At 46.2% G+C, this 24,196-nt stretch overlaps 1 protein-coding gene across 1 annotated transcript; it reads right to left on the bottom strand.

Annotated features, from left to right (window-relative positions):
• Positions 1-1,046: 1,046 nt before the first annotated feature.
• CD79A (CD79a molecule) lies at positions 1,047-12,526 on the bottom strand. Its single transcript, XM_029577246.1, has 5 exons — positions 12,353-12,526; positions 9,558-9,887; positions 7,245-7,363; positions 6,511-6,579; positions 1,047-5,945 (listed from the first exon to the last, which is right to left on the bottom strand). The coding sequence occupies exons 1-5, from the start codon at positions 12,417-12,419 to the stop codon at positions 5,832-5,834; spliced, it is 699 nt and encodes a 232-aa protein (XP_029433106.1). The 5' UTR covers positions 12,420-12,526; the 3' UTR covers positions 1,047-5,831.
• Between the last annotated feature and the right edge of the window lie 11,670 nt (positions 12,527-24,196).

Here is a 24,196-nt window from a genome sequence, read left to right as displayed (position 1 = left end):
TTTTTTGAGATGCGGCGACCAGAATTGTACACAGTATTCAAGGTGCGGTCTCACCATGGAGCGATACAGAGGCATTATGACATTTTCCGTTTTATTCATCATTCCTTTTCTAATAATTCCCAACATTCTGTTTGCTTTTTTGACTGCCGCAGCACACTGAACCGACGATTTCAATGTGTTATCCACTATGACACCTAGATCTCTTTCTTGGGTTGTAGCACCTAATATGGAACCCAACATCGTGTAATTATAGCATGGGTTATTTTTCCCTATATGCATCACCTTGCACTTTTCCACATTAAATTTCATCTGCCATTTGGATGCCCAATTTTCCAGTCTCACAAGGTCTTCCTGCAATTTATCACAATCTGCTTGTGATTTAACTACTCTGCACAATTTTGTGTCATCTGCAAATTTGATTATCTCACTCGTCGTATTTCTTTCCAGATCATTTATAAATATATTGAACAGTAAGGGTCCCAATACAGATCCCTGAGGCACTCCACTGTCCACTCCCTTCCACTGAGAAAATTGCCCATTTAATCCTACTCTCTGTTTAGGATTAAATGGGCAATTTTCTCAAATCGTCGGTTCTTTAATCTCACATTTAGCAAACTTGGCCCACTCTTAATATTGGCTCGCTTAATATCCTCTAGGTCACTGGTGACTTTCAGTGTATACAATTTTTAATCACATCATAGTCTAATCTTTGCTTCCTTCTCACCCTTTGACACGGTCTCATCGCTCGACCCATTCTTGGTCATCAGATTCCTGGGGAATTTCAGAGTTTCTTATAGAGCAGAACTGAGTTCAGTATAATCACCCCTGCTAGAAGGGCAGCGCATTCTCCATCTCTAGTACATTAACACGCTATGGCGCAGACAGTACACTCTCTAATCTGTCAGTGGAGGTGGATTTGAATGGGATATATTAGTAAATGCCCTGTCCCCAGTGTTGAGCACAACAGGAAGCCCCCTGCATGAGTTTATTCTAATCGGAGAGTGGTACTGCACCTGCTTCCCGTTGTCATTTCCCATCATCGCAGCTTGTCCAATGTAAGATTTTATTGTTTTCTTAAAACATACAAAAAATATACAAGTGAGTGCAAACTGATAGGTCTGAGTAGCCATTATATTGCCGATCTGAAAAACATCATATTGCAGGCGAAAGAAAAGTTAATTTACATCTCTAGACCATCTTCCTTGTCCCAAAGCACAACCCAAAGCTGTTTGCAAAGAAAAAATGCTACAATAATAAACATATATCATTCATCTAATACATTTGTAAAATACATAAATATAAAACAGTTAATACATTACACTGGAAATTGATGCTGAGGGAGGAGGTGTGTAAGGCTGGGTCTTGGATTATAGCAAACTGCCCTCATGCTGCCCCTTTCCCCATCTTATGCTGCCCTGCTTCCTCTGCTGCAGGATTGTGGGAGTCCAGTTTTGGTTTTATTAACTCACAGTTGAGGATTTGCGTCACTACCTCTTCTGGATAAGATGGACCTCCTTTACAGATTCTGGCAGGGTCTCCCATGTGACTGTGTAGGGTCATCAACATTAGGGCAGTCTCCCACCCTACAGAGGGAAAAACGCTAAGAGACCAATGCAATAAAGTGCACCCAGCCTATCTCTTGGGTTTATGCATGATTGGGCGCATGCTTTGGGTGCGCAAGACTAGCACCCAATGCAGTAAGGAGATTAGCGCGTCTGAAACGTGCCCTAACAAACATGAACCTGTTAGCGCCCATCTCATGCAAATTCCATGTAGATGAGGACATTACCTATTATTGCCCAATGCAGGAAAGCACTGGGCACTCAACGCACACTTTGTAATGTGTGAAATTTATCTCCAGCCCCAGAGGTAAAGTCAACTTGCAGTCAAGGGCTCATGAGAAACATTACAAAATATGGTCCTCATATTGCGATAAATATGTCATCTTCCTTAGTAGTATCCCAGCTCTTGAATTCACTGCTTGTGGTGGCAAAAAACAAATGTATATTGATTTGCTCAAAAAGAATTGGGCGTTGCTTATGACTGCACAATTAAACATGCAACATAATAAACTGCAACATGCAAAATCTGCATGTCAGTAAAATAACCAAAAGAAGTGCAATCAAAATGGACGCTTGTATTGAGCGCCTGTTGCAATTATGGGCACCTGATGCAATAACCTCTTTTGAGTGCCAGAGACTCACATTCTCCCATAGCGCGCCCTTTTGTACACTGCCTCTCATTCACATATTGCATCGGGGCGCATAGCGATGTGGCTGCATGCGTGTTAGGAAAACGGACACTCAATATGAACACCCGTTTTTAGCACGAATCTTATTGCATCGGCCCCTAAGCAAAGGTGTAAATCTATCCCCTCTACAAAGATACAATGGGTCAAGATATCACCTCCACCTCCTTTCTAATCAAGAAGCTTTATAGAGCAGGTGATGAGAAGAGGAAGACACAGGCACACAAGTGATGGGATAGTAAGAGAGAGAAAGGCACAGGTACTTTATAAATGTGATCAGGGGGCACACAAATGTTATGCCGGTGATTGGGAGAGTGAGATATTCACAAAATTGCCATGAGAGGGGAGGTGCTACTGCTAGATGATTTCCATCTGCTGGATGTTTATTGGGACATCCCGGCTGCGGTGTCGTTTAGAAGCAGGGAAGTCCTGGATTGTTTGCAGGAAGAACTGTTCTGGTAACAGAATAGACACAAGAGAGGGTGATACTGGATTTGGTGCTTATAAATAGGGAGAGTGTTTCTGAATTCACCTGGGAGCCAGCAATCACTGGGTGGTTTGCATTCAAAGGTGAGGATCCTGCACTGTAGAAATACTAAATATTAAGATGGGGAGAGGGTACCTCAAGGAGGCATTAACTGGAGCAATGGACAAAACTAATAGGCGATATAAGGACAACAAACCTATTTGTCAGGAAAGTAAATAAAGGAAAGAATAAAAGAGGCCATTGTGGTTTTCTAAAGAAAGTGTAAGAACAAAAAGGCTAACGTCCATAAGCTACAAGAGATAGCAGAAAGAGGAAGACAGGCTATGTTGTCTGGCAGGGCCAATGCAAGGGTATTAGGCGCCCTAGACGAACCTTCTGCCTTGCGTCCAGCCCTCCACCCCACCAGCGTCATGCCACCCCCTACCAGCTCGAGTCAAACTAGTTTGACTAGAGCCGGTAGTTGGGTCAGGTAAGGACAGGCAGGTTGCTCATCAGTCGGCAGCAAGACAGAAGACACAGAAACTAGTTTGACTCAAGCTGGTAGGGGGAGGCGCAACGGATGGGTTGCTCGTCGGTGAAATATCCTGCCGGCAGCTGCTGAGCTGTCACCACTGATGCCGTGGCAGCGGCTGTCTCTTCTCTTTTGCTGCCGCGGCTGCTGCCCCTGGGACCCTGGCACCCTAGGCCCCTGCCTAGTTTGCCTAATGCCTTCCACCAGCCCTGATGTCTGGAAAAGCTAAAAGAAGCTAGGAAAGTAGTCAGGACAGCGAAGTTACAAATGGAAGAAAACAATAGCAAATACAGTAAAATTAGGGGACAAGATAGGCCTTTGACACGGTTCTGCATAGGAGATTTATAAATGAACTGAGCGCCCTTGGTATGAACCCTAAAGTGATTGACTGGCTTATAAATTGGTGGTGTGGGAGGTGACAGAGAGTAATGGTAATTGGTAAATGGAGTTCAGACAGAGGAAAGAGGGGCTATCAGTGATGTGCCATGGGGAATCGGACCTTGCTCCAGTTTTTTCCCACTTTTTTGTTAATATTGTGGAGGGGCTATCAGGAAACATTTGCCATTTTGCAGATGATACCAAAATGTGCCAACAGGGTAGATACCCTGTAAGGTGTAGAAAACATGAGGAGGGATCTACTAAAACTGGAGGAATGTGCTAGAGTCTGGCAGCTAAAATTTAATCCTAAATAAATCAAGGTAATGCATTTGGGTTGCAAAACCCCAAGGAAGCAGCAGTGTAGGGGGGTGCAAAAAAACAAGATCAGGATCTGATTATCTCAAGGTGGCTAAACAGGTGCAGAAGATGATGACAAAAGGTAGAAATATGCTAGAGTGCATAGGGAGAGGAATGATCAACATAAAAAAAGAAGGCGATGTTGCCCCGTATCTGGTGAGACCTCATTTATGAACAATTCTGAAGACCACACCTTTAAACATATATAAACCATGGAGTCGGTCAAAAGACAACTACTAAAATGGTCAACAATCTTTATCATAAAGATATGGGGACAGACTTAATCTACTATGTTATAGAGATCCTGCTAAATTTCTACCAGGAAGTGGAACCATCCAGAATATTCCATTTGTGTGGGGAGGAAAAGAGTAATAATGTGGGGAGGTAGCTCCTCCATGTGGGAGAGTGTACATGATAAGCTCCTCTGCTAGAAAGACCACCATTTTATGTTGTGGATTTTCTGTTTCCTTCTTCAGGGGCAGCATGTCAAGGTTGTACTCTGATGTTACTGTTATTTGTCTTAATGCCTTCATGGAGGCTTTCACTTTGAATAAAAGAGGTTTTTCCACTCTTCCTATCCATTTTGTAATTTTGATGCTGATTTCATTAAGTTCTGAGTACCCATTAACTAGGGACTCAGTTACTTTCTGTTTTTCTGCTCTAACTATAATGGAAGAGGGAGAGGTTCCCTTCACCGAAGAGGAATCTGAGATCATTGGGATATGTGGAGAAGGATGACTTTTCGCTATCCTGAGAAGGAGGAGAGAGGGGAGAAAGAAGTTGGGATGGAGAAGAAGAGAATAAATGGTGCAGTACTACGAGGAGACCAAGGAGTGTGCGAAAACAGCAGGGAGAGGTAGGAGATCAAATGATTGTGTATTCAAATAAATATCTAAAACTGGATTTCATCTCCGATATTTTGCCTACATTGGAAGGGAAGCACTAAATTTGTCCTACCCCAGCGAGACCGGGAAACATCAGATGAAAGACTGACTTAATCGCCTTTAAACTTTATACAAGACTTTGGGAAGTCACATATTTATTATGACCCATCACTTGCACCATCTTTAAGTAAATCAACCAGCTGTAAAAATCATTTAATTAATGTGCATCAACTCAGTAAAAGTAATATTGGAAACCAAGTCAGCTTCCAGTACGCTTTTTGCTACTCAGTGATATGAATGCTCATCAATGCTAATCGTCACTGCTGTATACAATCACTTTGAACTGGGACTTCAGCATTTGCCATGCTAAGGGCCTTGAAAGTAATCTTTCTCCCCTGCTCAGGGAATCCTGGAGAATAAAGTAATTTAATATCAAGGGGCGTGAACCACCTGAAATTGTGATTTGAGTTGTGGCCTCTGGAACCAGTATCTGGGACAAACTAGCCAGAGGGTACTATGTATATAAAAGGGAGATATGATAGAGGCATTTAAATACTGCACAGGTATAAATGCACAGGAGGTGGGTCTCTTTTAAAGGAAAGGAAGCTCTAGAATATGGGGTTGTGTGATGAGGGTGAAAGCAGGTAGACTCAGGAGTTATTTAAGGAAATATTTCTTTGTAGAGAGTGGGCTGGATGCATGCAACCACCTCACAGTGAAAGTGGTGGAGACAAGGACAGTACTGGAATTCAGGAAAGCACTGGATGCACACAGAGGATCTCTGAAGGAGAGGAAGGGACTGTAGAGCTGAGAGGATAGACTGGATAGGACGCATGGTCTTGATCGGTTGTCAGGATCTATGTAAGAGAGAAAGGCACAAACACTTTATACAAGTGATCAGTGGAAAGAAAGTCATGAACACTTTATACGGTTAAGGGAGTATCTGTGTCAGATCTTCTGCCTCTTTCATGGCTTCTCCAGTTCTGGATCAGTCAGTTTTAGGTTGGCCACATCCTGGTATGTGGACTGCAGTCCCCTGGATATGTCCTCATACATGGAGCACTCGTCCAGGTTCAGCCCCTGTGGAGTTGAGAGCACAGGTCTCAGGCCAGCGAAAGTTTGATCCCCTCCCTCTGCTGTCCCTAGAAGTGCAGAGCTCCCAATTCCTCCCTCCCTCCCTCTGCTACCCCAGACAGGGTGTGTCCAGGGGCAGCCCAACTGGCCCCCTCCATCCCTCTGCTGTCCTCAAACAGATAGGACATGCCCTTTAGGAGCACAGCTCACAGGCCCCCTAGACAGAGAATGTTCTGCAGGTCCACAGATCCAAGCCCCCTCCTCTCCTGCACATTACAATCATCTTTTGTGGTACTTACAGTGAATAGTATCACTGTAGGGACAGCCCCAGGGATTGGCACCCACGATGTGTGAACTGCTTGCAGAACTCACCCATGACATCAGGGGATGAGTGTCAGCACCTGGAGCTAATCACTTAACTCTCACTTCAGGAGTCCAGCTCCTGGTGCAGGAGAAGCTGCAGAGTCAGTGCTCATGGTCCCTGTGTGTGTGTGTGTGGGGGGGGGGGGGGGGGGGGATGTCAGGGGTCCTGGATTGCAGAAGGAGCAGCACTCTGCAATTTCTGACTCACCTCATATAGATTCTCCCCTTCATCCAAGTGTTTCTTCAGCTCCTGCATCTTCTCATTCTCTGCCCGCTTCTGCAGGAAGCAACAGAGCAAGGCAGTTCAGGGACAGAGTCATAGACAGAGCATTACGGACTCCTGAAGCTAAAGGAGAATGAGCTACATGAACAGTGTTATTGGCCAGTGCTGTAGGGAATTATCTCACTGAGAAGAGTGAGTGCTACAAGGAGTGTCTCTCTGGGGAGAGTGAGTGCTGCAGGGGGTTATCTCACTGAGAAGAGTGAGTGCTACAGGGAGTGTCTCACTGGGGGAGAGTGAGGACTACAGGGAGTATCTCACTGGGGAGAATGATTGCTACAAGAAGTGTCTCACTGGGAAGAGTGAGTGCTGCAGGAAGTGTCTCACTGGGAAGAGTGAGTGCTGCAGGAAATGTCTGACTGGGGAGAGTGAGTGCTACAGGGAGTGTCTCACTGGGGAGAGTGAGTGTTACAGAAAGTGTCTCACTGGGAAGAGCATGAGTACCGCAGGGGTGTCTCACTAGAGCATTGAGTGCAATAATGAGTGCTGTGACTTAGCCAGATAAGTCAGTACTTATCCATTGAGGATAATGAGTGCTACAAGGAGAATGTGAAGATCATAGGGGTGTCTCGTTAGGGAGAGTGTTAGCATGTTGCTGGATAGAGACCCTGAATGCTGCAGAGGAAGTCCCTAAGTGTGGAATCTATGCAAGAGACACTCACTCTGAAGAGTAGGATGGTGCCAGGGACCACGGCACAGATGAGTAGCAAAATACCCTCAGCAGTGATGATCTTATTCTTCGTGGACTCCTCCAGTTTCAGGAAAGCTTCAGGGGTTTGTGCTGTAATGCAAAGAGAGAAAACACTAAGAGGCATCCCTGGGGTAAGAGCTGGTCATGGGGGACAGGACAGGTAATGCAGAGAGAGGGGGGCATCGCTAGGGTAAGAGCTGGACATGGGGGACAGGTCAGGTAATGCAGAGAGAGAGGGGGGGCATCGCTAGGGTAAGAGCTGGACATGGGGGACAGGGCAGGTAATGCAGAGGGGGGGGGGCATCGCTAGGGTAAGAGCTGGACATGGGGGACAGGGCAGGTAATGCAGAGAGGGGGGGGGGTCTCTAGGGTGACAGCCAGCACTGGAAGGAAGGGGCATGTCTCAGGGTGGGAGCTGCAATTATGGAGAGGGAGCTTTTCCGAGGTGAGAGCTGGCGCTGGGGGTGGGTGTGTGTGATACGGAGACATGTACAAAGAGGCAGCACTGGCATGAGAATAACTTAAAGGGGTGGGCACTAATGCCTGGGAGCTTCCACATGAGGAGGAGGAAATTAGGCTTTCGTATAAAAGAGCTGCACGGCAATTAAAGGGGTTTCAGACACAGTAGGCCGTAAAATCCAGTATCAATCACTTCCCCCTTAATCAATACAACAGACATGCCATGTTTCATGTTAATATAGCTTTTAGAATGTGTTGAATGTTTCCCCCAAAAGATGTTCACAGTATAAACTCAGGAACTGGGAAGAGGGTGACACTGAATGGCCCAAAGGTCACCCTGCTGCTATAGCAGGCGGCATCCCCAGAGATTCTTGGGACTGATATGGCCTTGTTGAATGTGGCTGAGCACTTCACTGTTTCTCAGTCTCCCCTGAGGCAGGGGTTGCTGAAAGATCAGTCGCTGTCAGAAGTACTGGCTGCTACGTGGACTTCTGAGCCTTGGAGTGTGTGCAGGATTTTCTGAGTGATACAGAAAGCAGGTGGGGTTTGCCTGACTCTGGGGGAGGAGGGAAATGACGTGTTGAGAGAAGGGTGAGAGCAGGCACCAGATTGGTTATGTAGGGAGAGAGGGTACACCTGACATGAGAGCTGACTCTGGGTGAGGAGGGTGACTGATGGAGAGAGGGTTGAGAGCTGGCACTGGGCGGGGGAAGTAGAGACATGAGCAAAAGGTATCCGTGGGGTGAGACAAGCACTGAATGAGTGATGGAGAGGGGGCTGAAGAGAGTGCTTGTAGTGAGAGCAGGTAATGGATGGGAAATGCAGAGAAAGGTGAGAAGTACCCCCGAAGTGAGAGCAGGCACCTGTCTGAGACTGGAGAGAGTAACGTCACTAAGATAGCATGATTGCCTTACAATGGAGATCTCAGGGTACAGCCTATGGAAACAGGTAGGGTTTATGTGGATCAGGGTCATGTTGTGACATCATAAACCTTGAACTTTGCTTGCTAAGAGTGATGACTAAATCTCTTTGGTCGCATAGTAATGACAGGAACTCTGTTGTGTTACAAAGTGATGATACTGTGACTTTGGTTGCAGGAGGATGATATCTGCATGCCACGCTCACATATGGGCCGATACAAAAAAAAGTGTGGGAGAGCAGGCGAGCGCCCGCTCTCCCGACGCGCGCACAGGCCACTCTCCTGTGCGCACGATTTAGTATCGGCCCCCATGCAAATGAGGGCCCGCGGTAAAAGGAGGCGCTAGGGACACTAGTGCGTCCTTAGCACCTCCTTTTTGACAGGAGCGGCGGCTGTCAGCGGGTTTGACAGCAGACGCTCAATTTTACCAGCGTCAGTTCTCAAACCCACTGACAGCCACGGGTTCGGAAAACGGATGCTGGCATAATTGAGCGTCCATCTTCCAACCCGCAGGCCGCGGGAAGATTTTTAATTTTTTTTTTTTTTTGGGGGGGGCATCCGACTTAATATCGCTATCATATTAAGTCGGAGGGTGTACAGAAAAGCAGATTTTTCTGCTTCTCTGTACACTTCCCCGGTGCCGAATCGCACGGGAATAATTAATAGGCCCATCAACATGCATTTGCATGTTGCGGGCGCTATTAGTTTCTGGGGGATTGGCCATGTGTTTTCGAATCACTATTATCCCTTACTGTATAAGGGGTAATAGTGATTCGAAAACGCATGGCCAAACGCGGGCTAACAGTACTGTATCGGCCTGATAGTAATGACATCGGGACTCTAGTGGTACAGTGATGATGTGAAAGTGTAGTGAAATACAAGGAGGGTGCTCAGAGTTTGACTCACTGAGGATTCGGAGGTAGGTCCCACAGGAGCTCTGAGACTGCTTCTTCCCTGACACCCTGCATACATACACCCCGGAGTCATTTCTGTCCACGTTTCTGATAAGGACCATGGCAGATCTGTCAGTCTGGGTCAATGTTATCCTGACTCCCAGGTCTTCTCCAGCCGTAATGTTGATGGTCCTGCTCTCGTTGCCCTGGCTTTGGATCCTCTTCCATGTAACATTCACCTTGTCGCTGGCATTAAAGCGACATTGCAGGGTTGCATCCTCCCCTGCTCTGTATGTCACAGAGGTGGGCACCCAGTGCACCGTCACGTTACAACTCAGACGGCCTGTGGGAGAAGAGTCCAGAGATCACGACAACATCCCTATACTCAGTGCCCCTCCCTCCCGGAAACCAAACAAACTGTGGAGGGACAACTATCCTGCTATCTCATGGACAAGTTTCGGAGTCAGAGGGGCCCACGTCCAGTCTGCCTTCCCTAAACCATAGCTCCTATAATGGAAAATATGGCCTGCCTTTCAGGGCCTCCGCCACACTTCAGTGCTATGTAGGGTTTCTGACTGACCCAAGTTAATGCAGACTGAACTGCTCCTGGTTTTGCCTCATCGCATGTACAGTGACCTGAACTACCTCACACACACACACATTGCTGCTGATTAGTCCATACTGGTCTTGCTGGCTGCCATATCAGAAGTGACATCATAAACACAGTCACACTGCATGCACCAACCAGGTACCAAAACTCTGTGACACTGTGGCAGCTCTCACAGCGCTGGGTAACTGGCAGGAATACAATCCTGAACAAAAGGAAAATGTTTAATTAGTCCAGGCCATATTTTTGGGAATGTCGTGCAGTGCGTGATTGGTAGATGTGTCTGTATGTTTTAGTAACTCATGGGCAGGGCTCACTGTCTTCTGTACAGGCAGAAGCATAGACAGACCGACCGACCGACCGACCAACACTGCCTCCCCCATCATGCTTCTGGAGCCCCTCCCGACACGGTGGGTGGCTTCAGACTGGGGCAGGCAGTTGCACTTCCCCTTTCCAAAGGCAGGAAGGGAGATGGAGACCAGCGTGAGCGGAACCCGGAAGAGAATGCCCTAATTCCTACGCTTACAGGCCCTCCATCCATCCAAGCAGGCTCGGCTGGTTTTACTCAACTTCATTTAAAAAAAGCATGCAACAGGGATATAAAACCAGGACAGGATCACTTCCGCGAATATGTGGAGCCAGTTAGGAGATTTTCAGATCCCCACTGAAGGTCACAAGAGACTGGGCAGAGTTATGAGATGGACACACGGACATTTTCACAGGATACAGACAGGGTTGTGCAACAACGGAGCTTTGGTTTTTTTCTTGGTGTGACACACATATATCCCTGTGACTATTCTGAAAACTGTGAGCCCATGGAGGGCTGCAGTCCCTGTGTATAAAGCACTTGTGGACTTCAGCTCTATTTTTCAGAGCAGACTGGCATGCATAAGTTTGCTTTGAGAATTAGCAGGACTGGGCGTAGCCTAGCGCGGCACCGGCAGGCAGATTTATGCCTGCCAGGGGGTAGATATAAATGTTCACATGAACATTTACGTGCATACTTTAAGGCATACAACCCCTAGGGTCATTCTCCAAAAGCCCATTTACCTGCATAAAAATGCTTCTGACAATTCATCCCATTGTGTATTGCAATGCCCTGTCCAAAACTCACATGTGAACACTCCGAAGGCTACACACAAGAAAGGCTTAGATTCTAACCTTCTAGTGTTTCACACTCTGGTGTCTACCTGCCCCTGGCCCGGCCCTGCCCTACCCTGGATGGATTTAGCAGTTGTTATAACACTGCAGTAAGAGAACTCTCTTACAAAATGTCAGCCAGATCTGACCACGGAGAGGGCCCCTGATACATATTTACGGATAGGCACAGTGACACCAATAAACTGCAATGATGTAGCATACTTAAAATGGGAGATTTGGATTTTGGATTTAATTTCCAAAGCCGAGTTTAATGCAGTTATGCTGGTATTTCTCTGCCCCAAAGGGTTTACATTTACTTTTATCACATGTAGGCTCGCCATGTGACCCAGGTCAACCCTGATAGAAAGATCCAGTTCTGGTTGCACCAATGGACTTGCCTTTCCTAGAGGAACTGGAACTACAAATTCAGAGATGCAATGGGGCAAATCCAGCTCTGAATCAGTGAGGTGGAAGCCCTACGACTCTCGACCAGAATCTCCCTGCACCTGATTCATAGGTTATTGGGTAAACACAGCAGAAAAGGCAGATTCCTCTGTACTCTTACAACCACCTTGTTCCTCTCTTTTAAGGACATGAAAGGACTGTAGACAGGCCCGGATTTAGACATAGGCAACTGCCTAGGGTGCCAAATTTTGAAGATGCCAAATAACTTAGCCATAGAGGAGCACAGCTGTGTCAAGGAGGAGCCTGCTCTAGCAATCCACTAATTGATCTCCAGGGTCTTCCACTCCCCCTCCCTCCTTCTCAAATCCTGTTTATGGGAGCCCAGATCCTAAATCCTGCCCTGGCTGGTGGGGTGCACAGTGCTGGGAGCTGACCTGCTCCATGTTTTGAGGCCTGCTGCGGGGTCTTTCATTGTGTGAGGGGTGGTGGGGCCTCCCCTCCCTTCCACTTCCCTCTCCAAAGCATGGTAACCTCAGATCAGAGACTATGACAGCAGGATCTCTTGCTAGTTTTCAGGTACCAGAGCAGCTAATTCACCCCCAGGGCTGAGCTTCTGTACGGAGGCTGTGCTTGGCGATTTGTTTCTGGGAGCTTACCTGTAAAGTGCAGAAGAAGGAACACAGGACACATCAGCAAGCGGCAGTCTGCCAGGTGCCTCTCCATGTCCTTTCTTCAACAGAGATCCTTGGCTCAGATGCGGAAAGAAGGCACAAGGGGCTTGGCTGTCGGAGCTGCTGGAGATTCTGGTGTCTGTCTCTGTTTGTGCAGAGACCCTGCAGCTGGAGATCCACCCCGCCTGACAACTTCTCTCTTTTCAGCCCTATTTTTAAATTCCACAATCTGTGAGCAGGAGGTACGCATGGCTGCACCTGAAGCAGTCCGGCCTGACTTCCCTTCCAGAAAGAGGCAAGGCATCTGGTCCCCAGCTCTGCACCCAGCAACCTCAAATGTGTTCTCTCTTCTATATAACACCAAATCAATGTTATTTATGTATTTAGGCATTTATAAAGTCCCCTAAACCAATGCACTTTATAGCAAAATTATATACAGAGGCAAGCCCCTTCCCCGAAGATCTACAATCTCAGACTAGCAGGGCTGCCTGTGGCGGCCCTCTTATGGATGTGGACCCTTGGACCGGCTAGAGTCTTGGAGGGATCCGCTGGAGGAAGACCTACAGCGGGGACTCCTAGCTGGCAGGCAGCTCAGGACCAGGAGACCAGGCAGGACCTTCATCTATACCAGACCTCGTTCCCCGCAGGTTGAGCCCTTGGGTGTGGGGGCCGGCAGGACTTGGGTGAGGGTCTCCTGGCATAGAGAATACCAAGTACAGTCCAGGTGGAGGTAGGCAGCAGTATAGGAGAAACAGAGGCAGTCCAGAGATCGTGGCAGGCGGCAGCGGTTCAAGACGGAGATCCAGACCAGAGGTCGGGGCAGGCTGAAGACAAGCAGAGTGGAAGGACGAGCCGAGGGTCAGGACAGGCAGCAGATGAAGAAGAACCAGAAGCCAAGCTGAAGTCAAACCAGAGAAGCAAGCCGAAGAGGGAGCAGGAGCAGGAACTCGGAGAGTGGAGCAGGGCAGGAACAGGAACTGGAGAACGCAGGATCAGGGGCATTGGAACTGAAGAATGCAGGATCAGGAACAGCAACTAGACACTCAGCGAGTTGATCTGTTGCCAAGGCAGGGAACTGTGATTCTGGCTGAGTTTAAATACCCCTGGGCGTCTGATGTCATCATAGGGGCCGGGCCGAGGTTTCCCGCCATGGCCCCTTTAAATCCCGGCCCATTGCACGTGCGCGTGCCTAAGGGGCAGGGTTTTGAGGAACTCGGCAGCGTCTCCCTCATGGGTAGATCACCGCAGGAAGGCCCAGCCATGGCCTGGAGCCGCACGGAGAATGCCATGACAGAGCGGAGCAGAGCAGCAGGTGAGGTGGGGACCTGGCCGTGAACTCCTGTGGCTGGGGTTCACAACAGTACCCCCCCCCCCCTTATGCCCCCTCCCTAAGGGTCTTGGTTTACTTGGATGATCCCGATGGAATTGATGAAGAAGGGATTTGTCCAGGCTCCCATGTGTTCTCCTCTGGACCACAACCCTCCCATGAAATTAGGTATTCCCATCTTCGATGGTAGAAGCATACATCTAACACATCAAGTACTTGGTAAATGGTTTCTTCCTCCGCTACCAGCTTGTTCAGGTGGTTTGTGGTGGAAAGCTGAAAGTATCAATGGTTTAAGTACAGAAACATGGAATACATTGTAAATCTTCAAAGTGGGCGGAAGGCGCAAGTGGTAAGCAACAGTACCCACTCGTTCCGTGACCACAAAAGGACCAATGTATCTAGGTGCCAAGCACATGGAAGGAATTCGTAGACGGATATGCCTGGTGCTAACCCAAACTCTTTCTCCAGGATTGAAAACAGGAGCAGGACGACGATGTTTGAAGGTGTTTTGCTTGGCGGTGGCAGCCGTTTGCTGCAGTTTAGTTTGCGAGGATTCCCAGAGAGAGCGAAGCTGCTGAGCAGTGAGTTGGGCTGCAGGTGAGGGTACTGCCAGTGGAAGCGGCAAAGGAAACTTGAGTTGCTTATCATAAACAAGCTGGAAGGGGGAAGCCCCAGTTGCAGAGTGAACGTGGTGGTTGTACAAGAACTCTGCCCATGGTAGTAGGGACACCCAATCATTCTGTTTATCCCCCTCGAAGGAACGGAGGAAGGCCTTTAATGAACGATTAGTTCGCGCCGCTTGTCCATTGCCTTGTGGATGGAAAGCAGACGTAAAGTCCAAGCGAACCCCAAACTTCTTACAAAGGGCCCTCCAGTATTTGGTTGTAAATTGTGAACCACGATGTGAGGTAATGTGTAGTGGAAGTCCATGTGTGCAGAAAATATGCTGGGTAAAGAGCTGTGCCAGCTCAGGGGTAGTAGGAAGTTTAGCGAGTGGCCAAAGTGAGCCATCTTAGAAACCTGTCCACAGTGACCCAAATGACAGTCTTCCCCTCGGACAGAGGCAGATCTACTACAAAGTCTGTAGAGAGGTGTGTCCATGGTTCTGCAGGTATGAGACGGGTTTCTGTCTGGCGCAGGTGGGGCATGAGCTGACGTATGCTTGGATGTCCTGCTTGACGTGCAGCAACCAATAATACTGAGTTAACAGCTCCAAGGTTCGTGCCCTACCTGGATGCCCCGCCGTTAGAGAGTCTTGAGCCCAAGAGAGGACTTCCCTTCATAGACGGACAGGAACAACCGTCTTGCCAATGGGGACTGCATCAGCAGCGGCTACGATGACCTTAGCTGGATCTAAGATGTACTAAGGAGAGGTAAGCGTGTCTTCTGTCTCGGTAGTGTGGTAGAGAGCGTCCAGATGAAGATTCTTAGACCCTGGCCTGTAGCATAGAGAGAAATTAAAGCGGCTAAAAAATAAGGACCAGCGAGCTTCTCTGGGGTTCAAGCGTTGGGCTCTGCTTAGGAATTTTAAATTCTTGTGATCTGTATATACTATTATTGGATGCTGGGCCCCCTCCAGCCACTGACGCCACTCTTCAAACGCTAGTTTTATGGCCAATAGTTCTTCATCACCTATGCCGTAATTTTTCTCGGCAGCCGAAAACTTCCGAGAGAAATACGAGCAAGGGAGCAACTTGCTATTACTGGATACTTGGCCGAGGACAGCTCCCACAGCTTGATCTGATGCATCCACTTCCACAATGAAAGGTCATTGGGGATCCGGGTGATATAAACAGGTGTCTAAGAGAAAAGCTCTTTTCAGATCCTCAAAAGTATGATGTGCCACTGGTGACCAAACTTTGGCGTTCACTCCCTTCCTTGTGAGGGCAGTAAATGGAGCCACCCTTTGTGAATAATGGGGTATGAATTGCTGGTAGAAATTTGCGAATCCTAGGAAATGCTGGAGAGCTTTGATCTCCACTGGTTGGGGCCAATCTTTGATGGCTGAATCTTTCTCAGGGTCCACATGAAATCCTGTAGAAGATACTATCTACCCCAAAAATGGCAGAGATTCTTGTTCGAATAGGCATTTTTCCAATTTGGCGAACAAGCGGTTATCTCGAAGTCTTTGTAACACTTGCTTTACCTGCCGTCCATGAGAGGTAAGGTCCTTGGAATATATTAATACGTCATCTAGATAGACATAAGAACATGCCATACTGGGTCAGACCAAGGGTCCATCAAGCCCAGCATCCTGTTTCCAACAGTGGCCAATCCAGGCCATAAGAACCTGGCGAGTACCCAAAAACTAAATCTATTCCATGTTATCGTTGCTAGTAATAGCGGTGGTTATTATCTAAGTCAACTTAATTAATAGCAGGTAATGGACTTCTCTTCCAAGAACTTATCCAATCCTTTTTTAAACACAGCTATACTAACTGCACTAACCACATCTTCCGGCAACTAATTCCAGAGTTTAATTGTGCGTTGAGTGAAAAAGAACTTTCTCCAAATAGTTTAAAATATGCCATATGCTAACTTCATGGAATGCCCCCTAGTCTTTCTATTATCCGAAAGAGTAAAAAACCAAATCACATCTACCCGTTCTAGACCTCTCATGATTTTAAACACCTCTATCATATCCCCCCTCAGCCGTCTCTTCTCCAAGCTGAAAAGTCCTAACCTCTTTAGTCTTTCTTCATTTCTTTAGTCTTTCTTCATAGGGGAGCTGTTCCATTCCCCTTATCATTTTGGTAGCCCTTCTCTGTACCTTCTCCATCACAATTATAAATTTTTTGAGATTTGGTGACCAGAATTGTACACAGTATTCAAGGTGCAGTCTCACCATGGAGTGATACAGAGGCATTATGACATTTTCCGTTTTATTCACCATTCCCTTTCTAATAATTCCCAACATTCTATTTGCTTTTTTGACTGCCGCAGCACACTGAACCGACGATTTCAATGTGTTATCCACTATGATGCCTAGATCTCTTTCTTGGGTAGTAGCACCTAATATGAAACCTAACATTGTGTAACTATAGCAAGGGTTATTTTTCCCTATATGCATCACCTTGCACTTATCCACATTAAATTTCATCTGCCATTTTGATGCCCAATTTTCCAGCCTCACAAGGTCTTCCTGCAATTTATCACAATCTGCTTGTGATTTAACTACTCTGAACAATTTTGTATCATCTGCAAATTTGATTACCTCACTTGTAGTATTTCTTTCCAGATCATTTATAAATATATTGAAAAGTAAGGATCCCAATACAGATCCCTGAGGCACTCCACTGCCCACCCCCTTCCACTGAGAAAATTGTCCATTTAATCCTTCTCTCTGTTTCCTGTCTTTTAGCCAGTTTGTAATCCATGAAAGGACATTGCCACCTATCCCATGACTTTTTATTTTTCCTATAAGCCTCTCATGAGGAACTTTGTCAAATGCCTTCTGAAAATCCAGGTACACTACATCTACCGGTTCACCTTTATCCACATGTTTATTAACTCCTTCAAAAAAGTGAAGCAGATTTGTGAGCCAAGACTTTGTTCCATTAAACCATGTCTTTCTATATGTTCTGTGATTTTGATGTTTAGAACGCTTTCCACTATTTTTCCTGGCACTGAAGTCAGGCTAACCAGTCTGTAGTTTCCCAGATTGCCCTTGGAGCCCTTTTTAAATATGGGGGTTACATTAGCTATCCTCCAGTCTTCAGGTACAATGGATGATTTTAATGATAGGTTACAAATTTTTACTAATAGGTCTGAAATTTCATTTTTTAGTTCCTTCAGAACTCTGGGGTGTATACCATCTGGTCCAGGTGATTTACTACTCTTCAGTTTGTCAATCAGGTCTACCACATCTTCTAGGTTCACCGTGATTTGGTTCAGTCCATCTGAATCATTACCCATGAAAACTTTCTCCAGTGCGGGTACCTCCCCATCATCCTCTTCAGTAAACACCGAAGAAAAGAAATCATGTAATCTTTTCATGATGGCCTTATCTTCTCTAAGTGCCCCTTTAACCCCTCGATCATCTAACGGTCCAACCGACTCCCTCACAGGCTTTCTGCTTCAGATAAGAACATAAGAACATAAGAAAATGCCATACTGGGTCAGACCAAGGGTCCATCAAGCCCAGCATCCTGTTTCCAACAGTGGCCAATCCAGGCCATAAGAACCTGGCAAGTACCCAAAAACTAAGTCTATTCCATGTTACCAATTGCTAATGGCAGTGGCTATTCTCTAAGTGAAATTAATAGCAGGTAATGGACTTCTCCTCCAAGAACTTATCCAATCCTTTTTTAAACACAGCTATACTAACTGCACTAACCACATCCTCTGGCAACAAATTCCAGAGTTTAATTGTGCGTTGAGTAAAAAAGAACTTTCTCCGATTAGTTTTAAATGTGCCTCATGCTAACTTCATGGAGTGCCCCCTAGTCTTTCTACTATCCGAAGGCGTAAATAACCGATTCACATCTACCCGTTCTAGACCTCTTATGATTTTAAACACCTCTATCATATCCCACCTCAGTCGTCTCTTCTCCAAGCTGAAAAGTCCTAACCTCTTTAGTCTTTCCTCATAGGGGAGTTGTTCCATTCCCCTTATCATTTTGGTAGCCCTTCTCTGTACCTTCTCCATCGCAATTATATCTTTTTTGAGATGCGGCGACCAGAATTGTACACAGTATTCAAGGTGCGGTCTCACCATGGAGCAATACAGAGGCATTATGACATTTTCTGTTTTATTCACCATTCCCTTTCTAATAATTCCCAACATTCTGTTTGCTTTTTTGACTGCCGCAGCACACTGTACCGACGATTTCGATTTGTTATCCACTATGACACCTAGATCTCTTTCTTGGGTTGTAGCACCTAATATGGAACCCAACATTGTGTAATTATAGCATGGGTTATTTTTCCCTATATGCATCACCTTGCACTTATCCACATTAAATTTCATCTGCCATTTGGATGTCCAATTTTCCAGTCTCACAAGGTCTTCCTGCAATTTATCACAATCTGCTTGTGATTTAACTACTCTGAACAATTTTAAGTCATCTGCAAATTTCATTATCTCACTCATCGTATTTCTTTCCAGATCATTTATAAATATATTGAAAAGTAAGGGTCCCAATACAGATCCCTGAGGCACTCCACTGTCCACTCCCTTCCACTGAGAAAATTGCCCATTTAATCCTACTTTCTGTTTCCTGTCTTTTAGCCAGTTTGCAATCCACGAAAGGACATCGCCACCTATCCCATGACTTTTTACTTTTCCTAGAAGCCTCTCATGAGAAACTTTGTCAAACGCCTTCTGAAAATCCAAATATACTATATCTACCGGTTCACCTTTATCCACATGTTTATTAACTCCTTCAAAAAAGTGAAGCAGATTTGTGAGGCAAGACTTGCCCTGGGTAAAGCCATGCTGACTTTGTTCCATTAAACCATGTCTTTCTATATGTTCTGTGATTTTGATGTTTAGAACACTTTCCACTATTTTTCCTGACACTGAATCAGGCTAACCGGTCTGTAGTTTCCCAGATCGCCCCTGGAGCCCTTTTTAAATATTGGGGTTACATTTGCTATCCTCCAGTCTTCAGGTTCAATGGATGATTTTAATGATAAGTTACAAATTTTTACTAATAGGTCTGAAATTTCATTTTTTAGTTCCTTCAGAATTCTGGGGTGTATACCATCCGGTCCAGGTGATTTACTACTCTTCAGTTTGTCAATCAGGCCTACCACATCTTCTAGGTTCACCGTGATTTGATTCAGTCCATCTGAATCATTACCCATGAAAACCTTCCCCATTACGGGTACCTCCCCAACATCCTCTTCAGTAAACACAGAAGCAAAGAAATCATTTAATCTTTCGTGATGGCCTTATCTTCTCTAAGTGCCCCTTTAACCCCTCGATCATCTAACGGTCCAACTGACTCCCTCACAGGCTTTCTGCTTCAGATATATTTTAAAAAGTTTTTACTGTGAGTTTTTGCCTCTACAGCCAACTTCTTTTCAAATTCTCTCTTAGCCTGTCTTATCAATGTCTGACATTTAACTTGCTAATGTTTATGCTTTATCCTATTTTCTTCTGTTGGATCCTTCTTCCAATTTTTGAATGAAGATCTTTTGGCTAAAATAGCTTCTTTCACCTCCCCTTTTAACCATGCCGGTAATCGTTTTGCCTTCTTTCCACCTTTCTTAATGTGTGGAATACATCTGGACTGTGCTTCTAGAATGGTATTTTTTAACAATGACCACGCCTCTTGGACATTTTTTACCTTTGTAGCTGCTCCTTTCAGTTTTTTTCTAACAATTTTTCTCATTTTATCAAAGTTTCCCTTTTGAAAGTTTAGGACGAGAGCCTTGCATTTGCACACTGTTCCTTTTCCAGTCATTAAATCAAATGTGATCATATTATGATCACTATTGCCAAGCGGCCCCACCACCGTTACCTCTCTCACCAAGTCCTGTGCTCCACTGAGAATTAGATCTAAAATTGCTCCCTCTCTCGTCGGTTCCTGAACCAATTGCTCCGTAAAGCTATCATTTATTCCATCCAGGAACGTTATCTCTCTAGCGTGACCCATTGATACATTTACCCAGTCTATATTGGGGTAATTGAAGTCTCCCATTATTACTGCACTACCAATTTGGTTAGCTTTCCTAATTTCTCTTAGCATTTCACTGTCCGTCTCACCATCTTGACCAGGTGGACGGTAGTATACCCCTATCACTATAGTCTTCCCAGACACACAAGGGATTTCTACCCATAAAGATTCAATTTTGTATTTAGTCTCATGCAGGATGTTTATCCTGCTGGTCTCTATGCCATCCCGGACATAAAGTGCCACACCTCCTCCCGAGTGCACCTCTCTGTCATTGCGATATAATTTGTACCCCGGTATAGCACTGTCCCATTGGTTATCCTCTTTCCACCATGTCTCTGAGATGCCAATTAAGTCTATGTCATCATTTACTGCTATACATTCTAATTCTCCCATCTTACTTCTTAGACTTCTGGCATTAGCATACAAGCATTTCAAAGTTTGTTTTTTGTTTGTATTTTCATTCTGCTTTTTAATTGATAGGGATAGGTTAGAATTTTTTAGCTCAGGTGAGTTTTTAGTTACAGGCACTTGGACTACTTTTCTAATTATTGGAACCTCAATGTTGGGATGCCCTAATTCTAATGCATCATTAGTATCATTTAAAGATACCTCTCTCCGAACCATGCGCTGCTGAGCGACTGTCGGCTTTCCCGTTTGTCCTAGTTTAAAAGCTGCTCTATCTCCTTTTTAAAAGGTTAGCGCCAGCAGTCTGGTTCCACCCTGGTTAAGGTGGAGCCCATCCCTTCAGAAGAGACTCCCCCTTCCCCAAAAGGTTCCCCAGTTCCTAACAAAACTGAATCCCTCTTCCTTGCACCATCGTCTCATCCACGCATTGAGACTCCGGAGCTCTGCCTGCCTCTGGTGACCTGCGGGTGGAACAGGGAGCATTTCAGAGAATGCTACCCTGGAGGTTCTGGATTTAAGTTTTCTATCTAAGAGCCTAAATTTGGCTTCCAGAACCTCCCTCCCACATTTTCCCATGTCGTTGGTGCCTACATGTACCACGACAGCCGACTCCTCCGCAGCACTGTCTAAAATCCTATCTAGGTGATGTGTGAGGTCCACCACCTTTGCACCAGGTAGGCATGTTACCAAGCGATCCTCACGCCCACCAGCCACCCAGCTGTCTACATTCCTATTAATCGAATCACCAACTATGATGGCCGACCTAACCCTTCCCTCCTGGGCAGTAGGCCTTGGTGAGATATCCTCGGTACGAAAGGACAGTGCATCACCTGGAGAGCAGGTCCTTACTACAGGATCCTTTTCAGCTACACCAGGTTGATGATCTCCAATCATGAGACCTTCTTCCTCCAAGGCCGCACCAGGGCTGACAGTCTGAAGTTGGGACTTGGCTACTATGTCCCTGAAGGTCTCATCTATATGCCTCTCTGTCTGCCTCAGCTCCTCCAGGTCTGCCACTCTAGCCTCCAGAGATCGGACTCATTCTCTGAGAGCCAGGAGCTCTTTGCATCGCATGCACATGTACAACTTCTCACCGGTGGGTAAAAAATCATTCATGTGACACTTGATGCAAAAGACTGGGAAGCCCCCCTCTAGCTGCTGGACTGCTGCCTTCATCTCAATTTTGATCAGTTCCTAGTTAAATTTTAGGTTGCTATGGGAGTAGGAATGTGTCTAATTAATATCCTTTAAATGTATTAGTGAATTCACTATATGTCTGGTAGTGGCCTACACGGGTCTGATCAAACTCTCAATAAAGATTTTGTTGTTGTTGTTGTTTTCTGTTTGTGAAAGTGGCACCTACCTATAAATTAAAGGATGAGCTAGGGGTGGGTGGGCAAGGGGTGGGAGGGTTGGGAAATACAAACAGTCTAACTTCAGTTAGTCAGCCAGAGTGACTCACTACCTCAACACCTTTCCAAGGTGAGTAACTGAACTGAACTTCAACACCTTTCCAAGGTGAGTAACTGAACTGAACTTTTCAACCTTTTTACTTAGGTATACACTGCTCCTAGCTTATTTCTAGCTTCTGGCTACTTTTTGTGGGTTGTTTTGGTTTTTTTTTAAATACAAACTTATTAGCTGCCTTACAGACTTTTAAAAATAAACACACTACCTACTGCTTACTAGCTGCCTTATTGACTATTTAAAAATACAAAACAGTCTAATTGTTTATTCATTGCCTTACTGACTATTAAAAGCAGAAACACACAAACACACTAAATAATATTCCCAAATAGTTAACTTTGCCCCAATACTTTTAAAAAAGACAATGGCCCAAGCAAAATCTTACTGATTCCTTTCAGCCACCAGCAAGGTGATTCTCTCCTTTCAGTACTCCCACTGAGTGGAGCATATCATGTAAAACCTCATCACCTGGGCGGATTCGTACCAAGTTGTAGGCACCATGGAGATCGAGCTTGGTGAAGGCCTTGGTTCCCTGTAGACGGTCTAGGAGTTCCGGGATGAGCGGTAGCGGATATCTGTCTCGTTAGGTGATGGCGTTGAGGCCATGGTAATCTATGCAAGGTCTGAGAGAGCCATCTTTCTTTGCAACAAAAAAGAAGCCAGCTCCCGCTGGTGAAGTTGAGGGTCGAATAAAGCCACGATCCAAATTCTCCTGAATATACTGGGACATGGCTTGTGTTTCAGGAAGGGACAACGGGTACACACGCCCTCTGGAAGGCATAGTGCCCGGTAGCAAGTCTATGGCACAATCAAAGGGGCGATGTTCCGGAAGGAGTTCTGCTATTTCTTTAGAGAAGACATCCATGTATTCAGAGTATTGTACTGGCAGTGACAGGGAAGTGGCTAGCAGAGGAATGCAAGGTCGAGGAAACGCGGGTAAACAAGAAGAGAAGCAAGACGGACTCCAGGCAGCTATCTGAAGAGTGTCCCATTGGATGATTGGTGAATGTTTCTGAAGTCACGGCAAGCCTAAGACATTAGGATGGATGGCCCTCTCCAGGACAAGAAAAGAAATGTCTCCAGTGCGGAGGGTCATCGGAACTGTGGTGGTGGAAACATAATCTGGAAGTGATGTACCATGGATGGAAGAGATCCGTAGTGGGGGTGTGCCAGGCAGTATGACTAGCTGCAATTTTTGTACAAGGTCTGCAAGGATAAAGTTTCCTCCTGCCCCGCAGTCAACAAAGACCAGGGTGGAGAACACTCCCCCAGGATATTCTAGAGTAACTGGAATAGTACAGTGAGGAGCAGGGTTTACGCAGCCTAGGATCAGCTCCCCGATAACACCTAGGCCCTGGAGTTTTCCGGCCGTTCATTGCATTGGGCCAGCAGGTGACCCTTGCCTCCACAGTAGAGACAGAGGCCTAGAGAATGCCAGCGCTTCCTTTCCTCTGGAGTAAGAGGACTGCATCCCAGTTGCATAGGCTCTTCTCCATGATCGGTTGGAGATTCTGAAGAAGCCAGGAAGGAAGGAGCCAGGGGAACCGGTCTTCTAGCAGGCTTGACCTCTCGAGCTTGTTGCTGAAGCCAGCGGTCAATCAGGCCTGTGAGGTCTATTAGAGCCTCAAGATCCTCCAGAAGGTCCCAAGCAGTGAGTTCGTCCTTTATTCGAAGAGACAACCCTTCCAGGAAAATGCTCCTCAAACTGTCCTCCCGCCAACCCAGCTCCGACGCTAGGGTGTGGAACTCAACCATGTAGTCAACTAGAGGATGGAGCCCCTGTTGAAGATGCAAAAGTTCTGTGGCAGCAGTGGACTGCCGGACCGGTTCGTCAAAGACCATTTTGAAAGCATGGACAAACTGCTGCATATCTCCAAGCAAGGAATTGCCTCGTTCCCATAGTGGCAATGCCCAGGCTAGGGCTCAACCATCCAGGAGAGACAATATGTAAGTTGTCTTATCTGGTCTGAAGGGAACTGTGCAGGCTGTAGAGCAAACCATATAAAG

The sequence above is a fragment of the Rhinatrema bivittatum genome, chromosome 14 (assembly GCF_901001135.1).
Source record: "Rhinatrema bivittatum chromosome 14, aRhiBiv1.1, whole genome shotgun sequence".
NCBI classification, from domain to species: Eukaryota; Metazoa; Chordata; class Amphibia; order Gymnophiona; family Rhinatrematidae; genus Rhinatrema; species Rhinatrema bivittatum.
The sequence above is the reverse complement of the archived record's forward strand: the minus strand, read 5'-3'. Positions and strand labels throughout refer to the sequence as shown.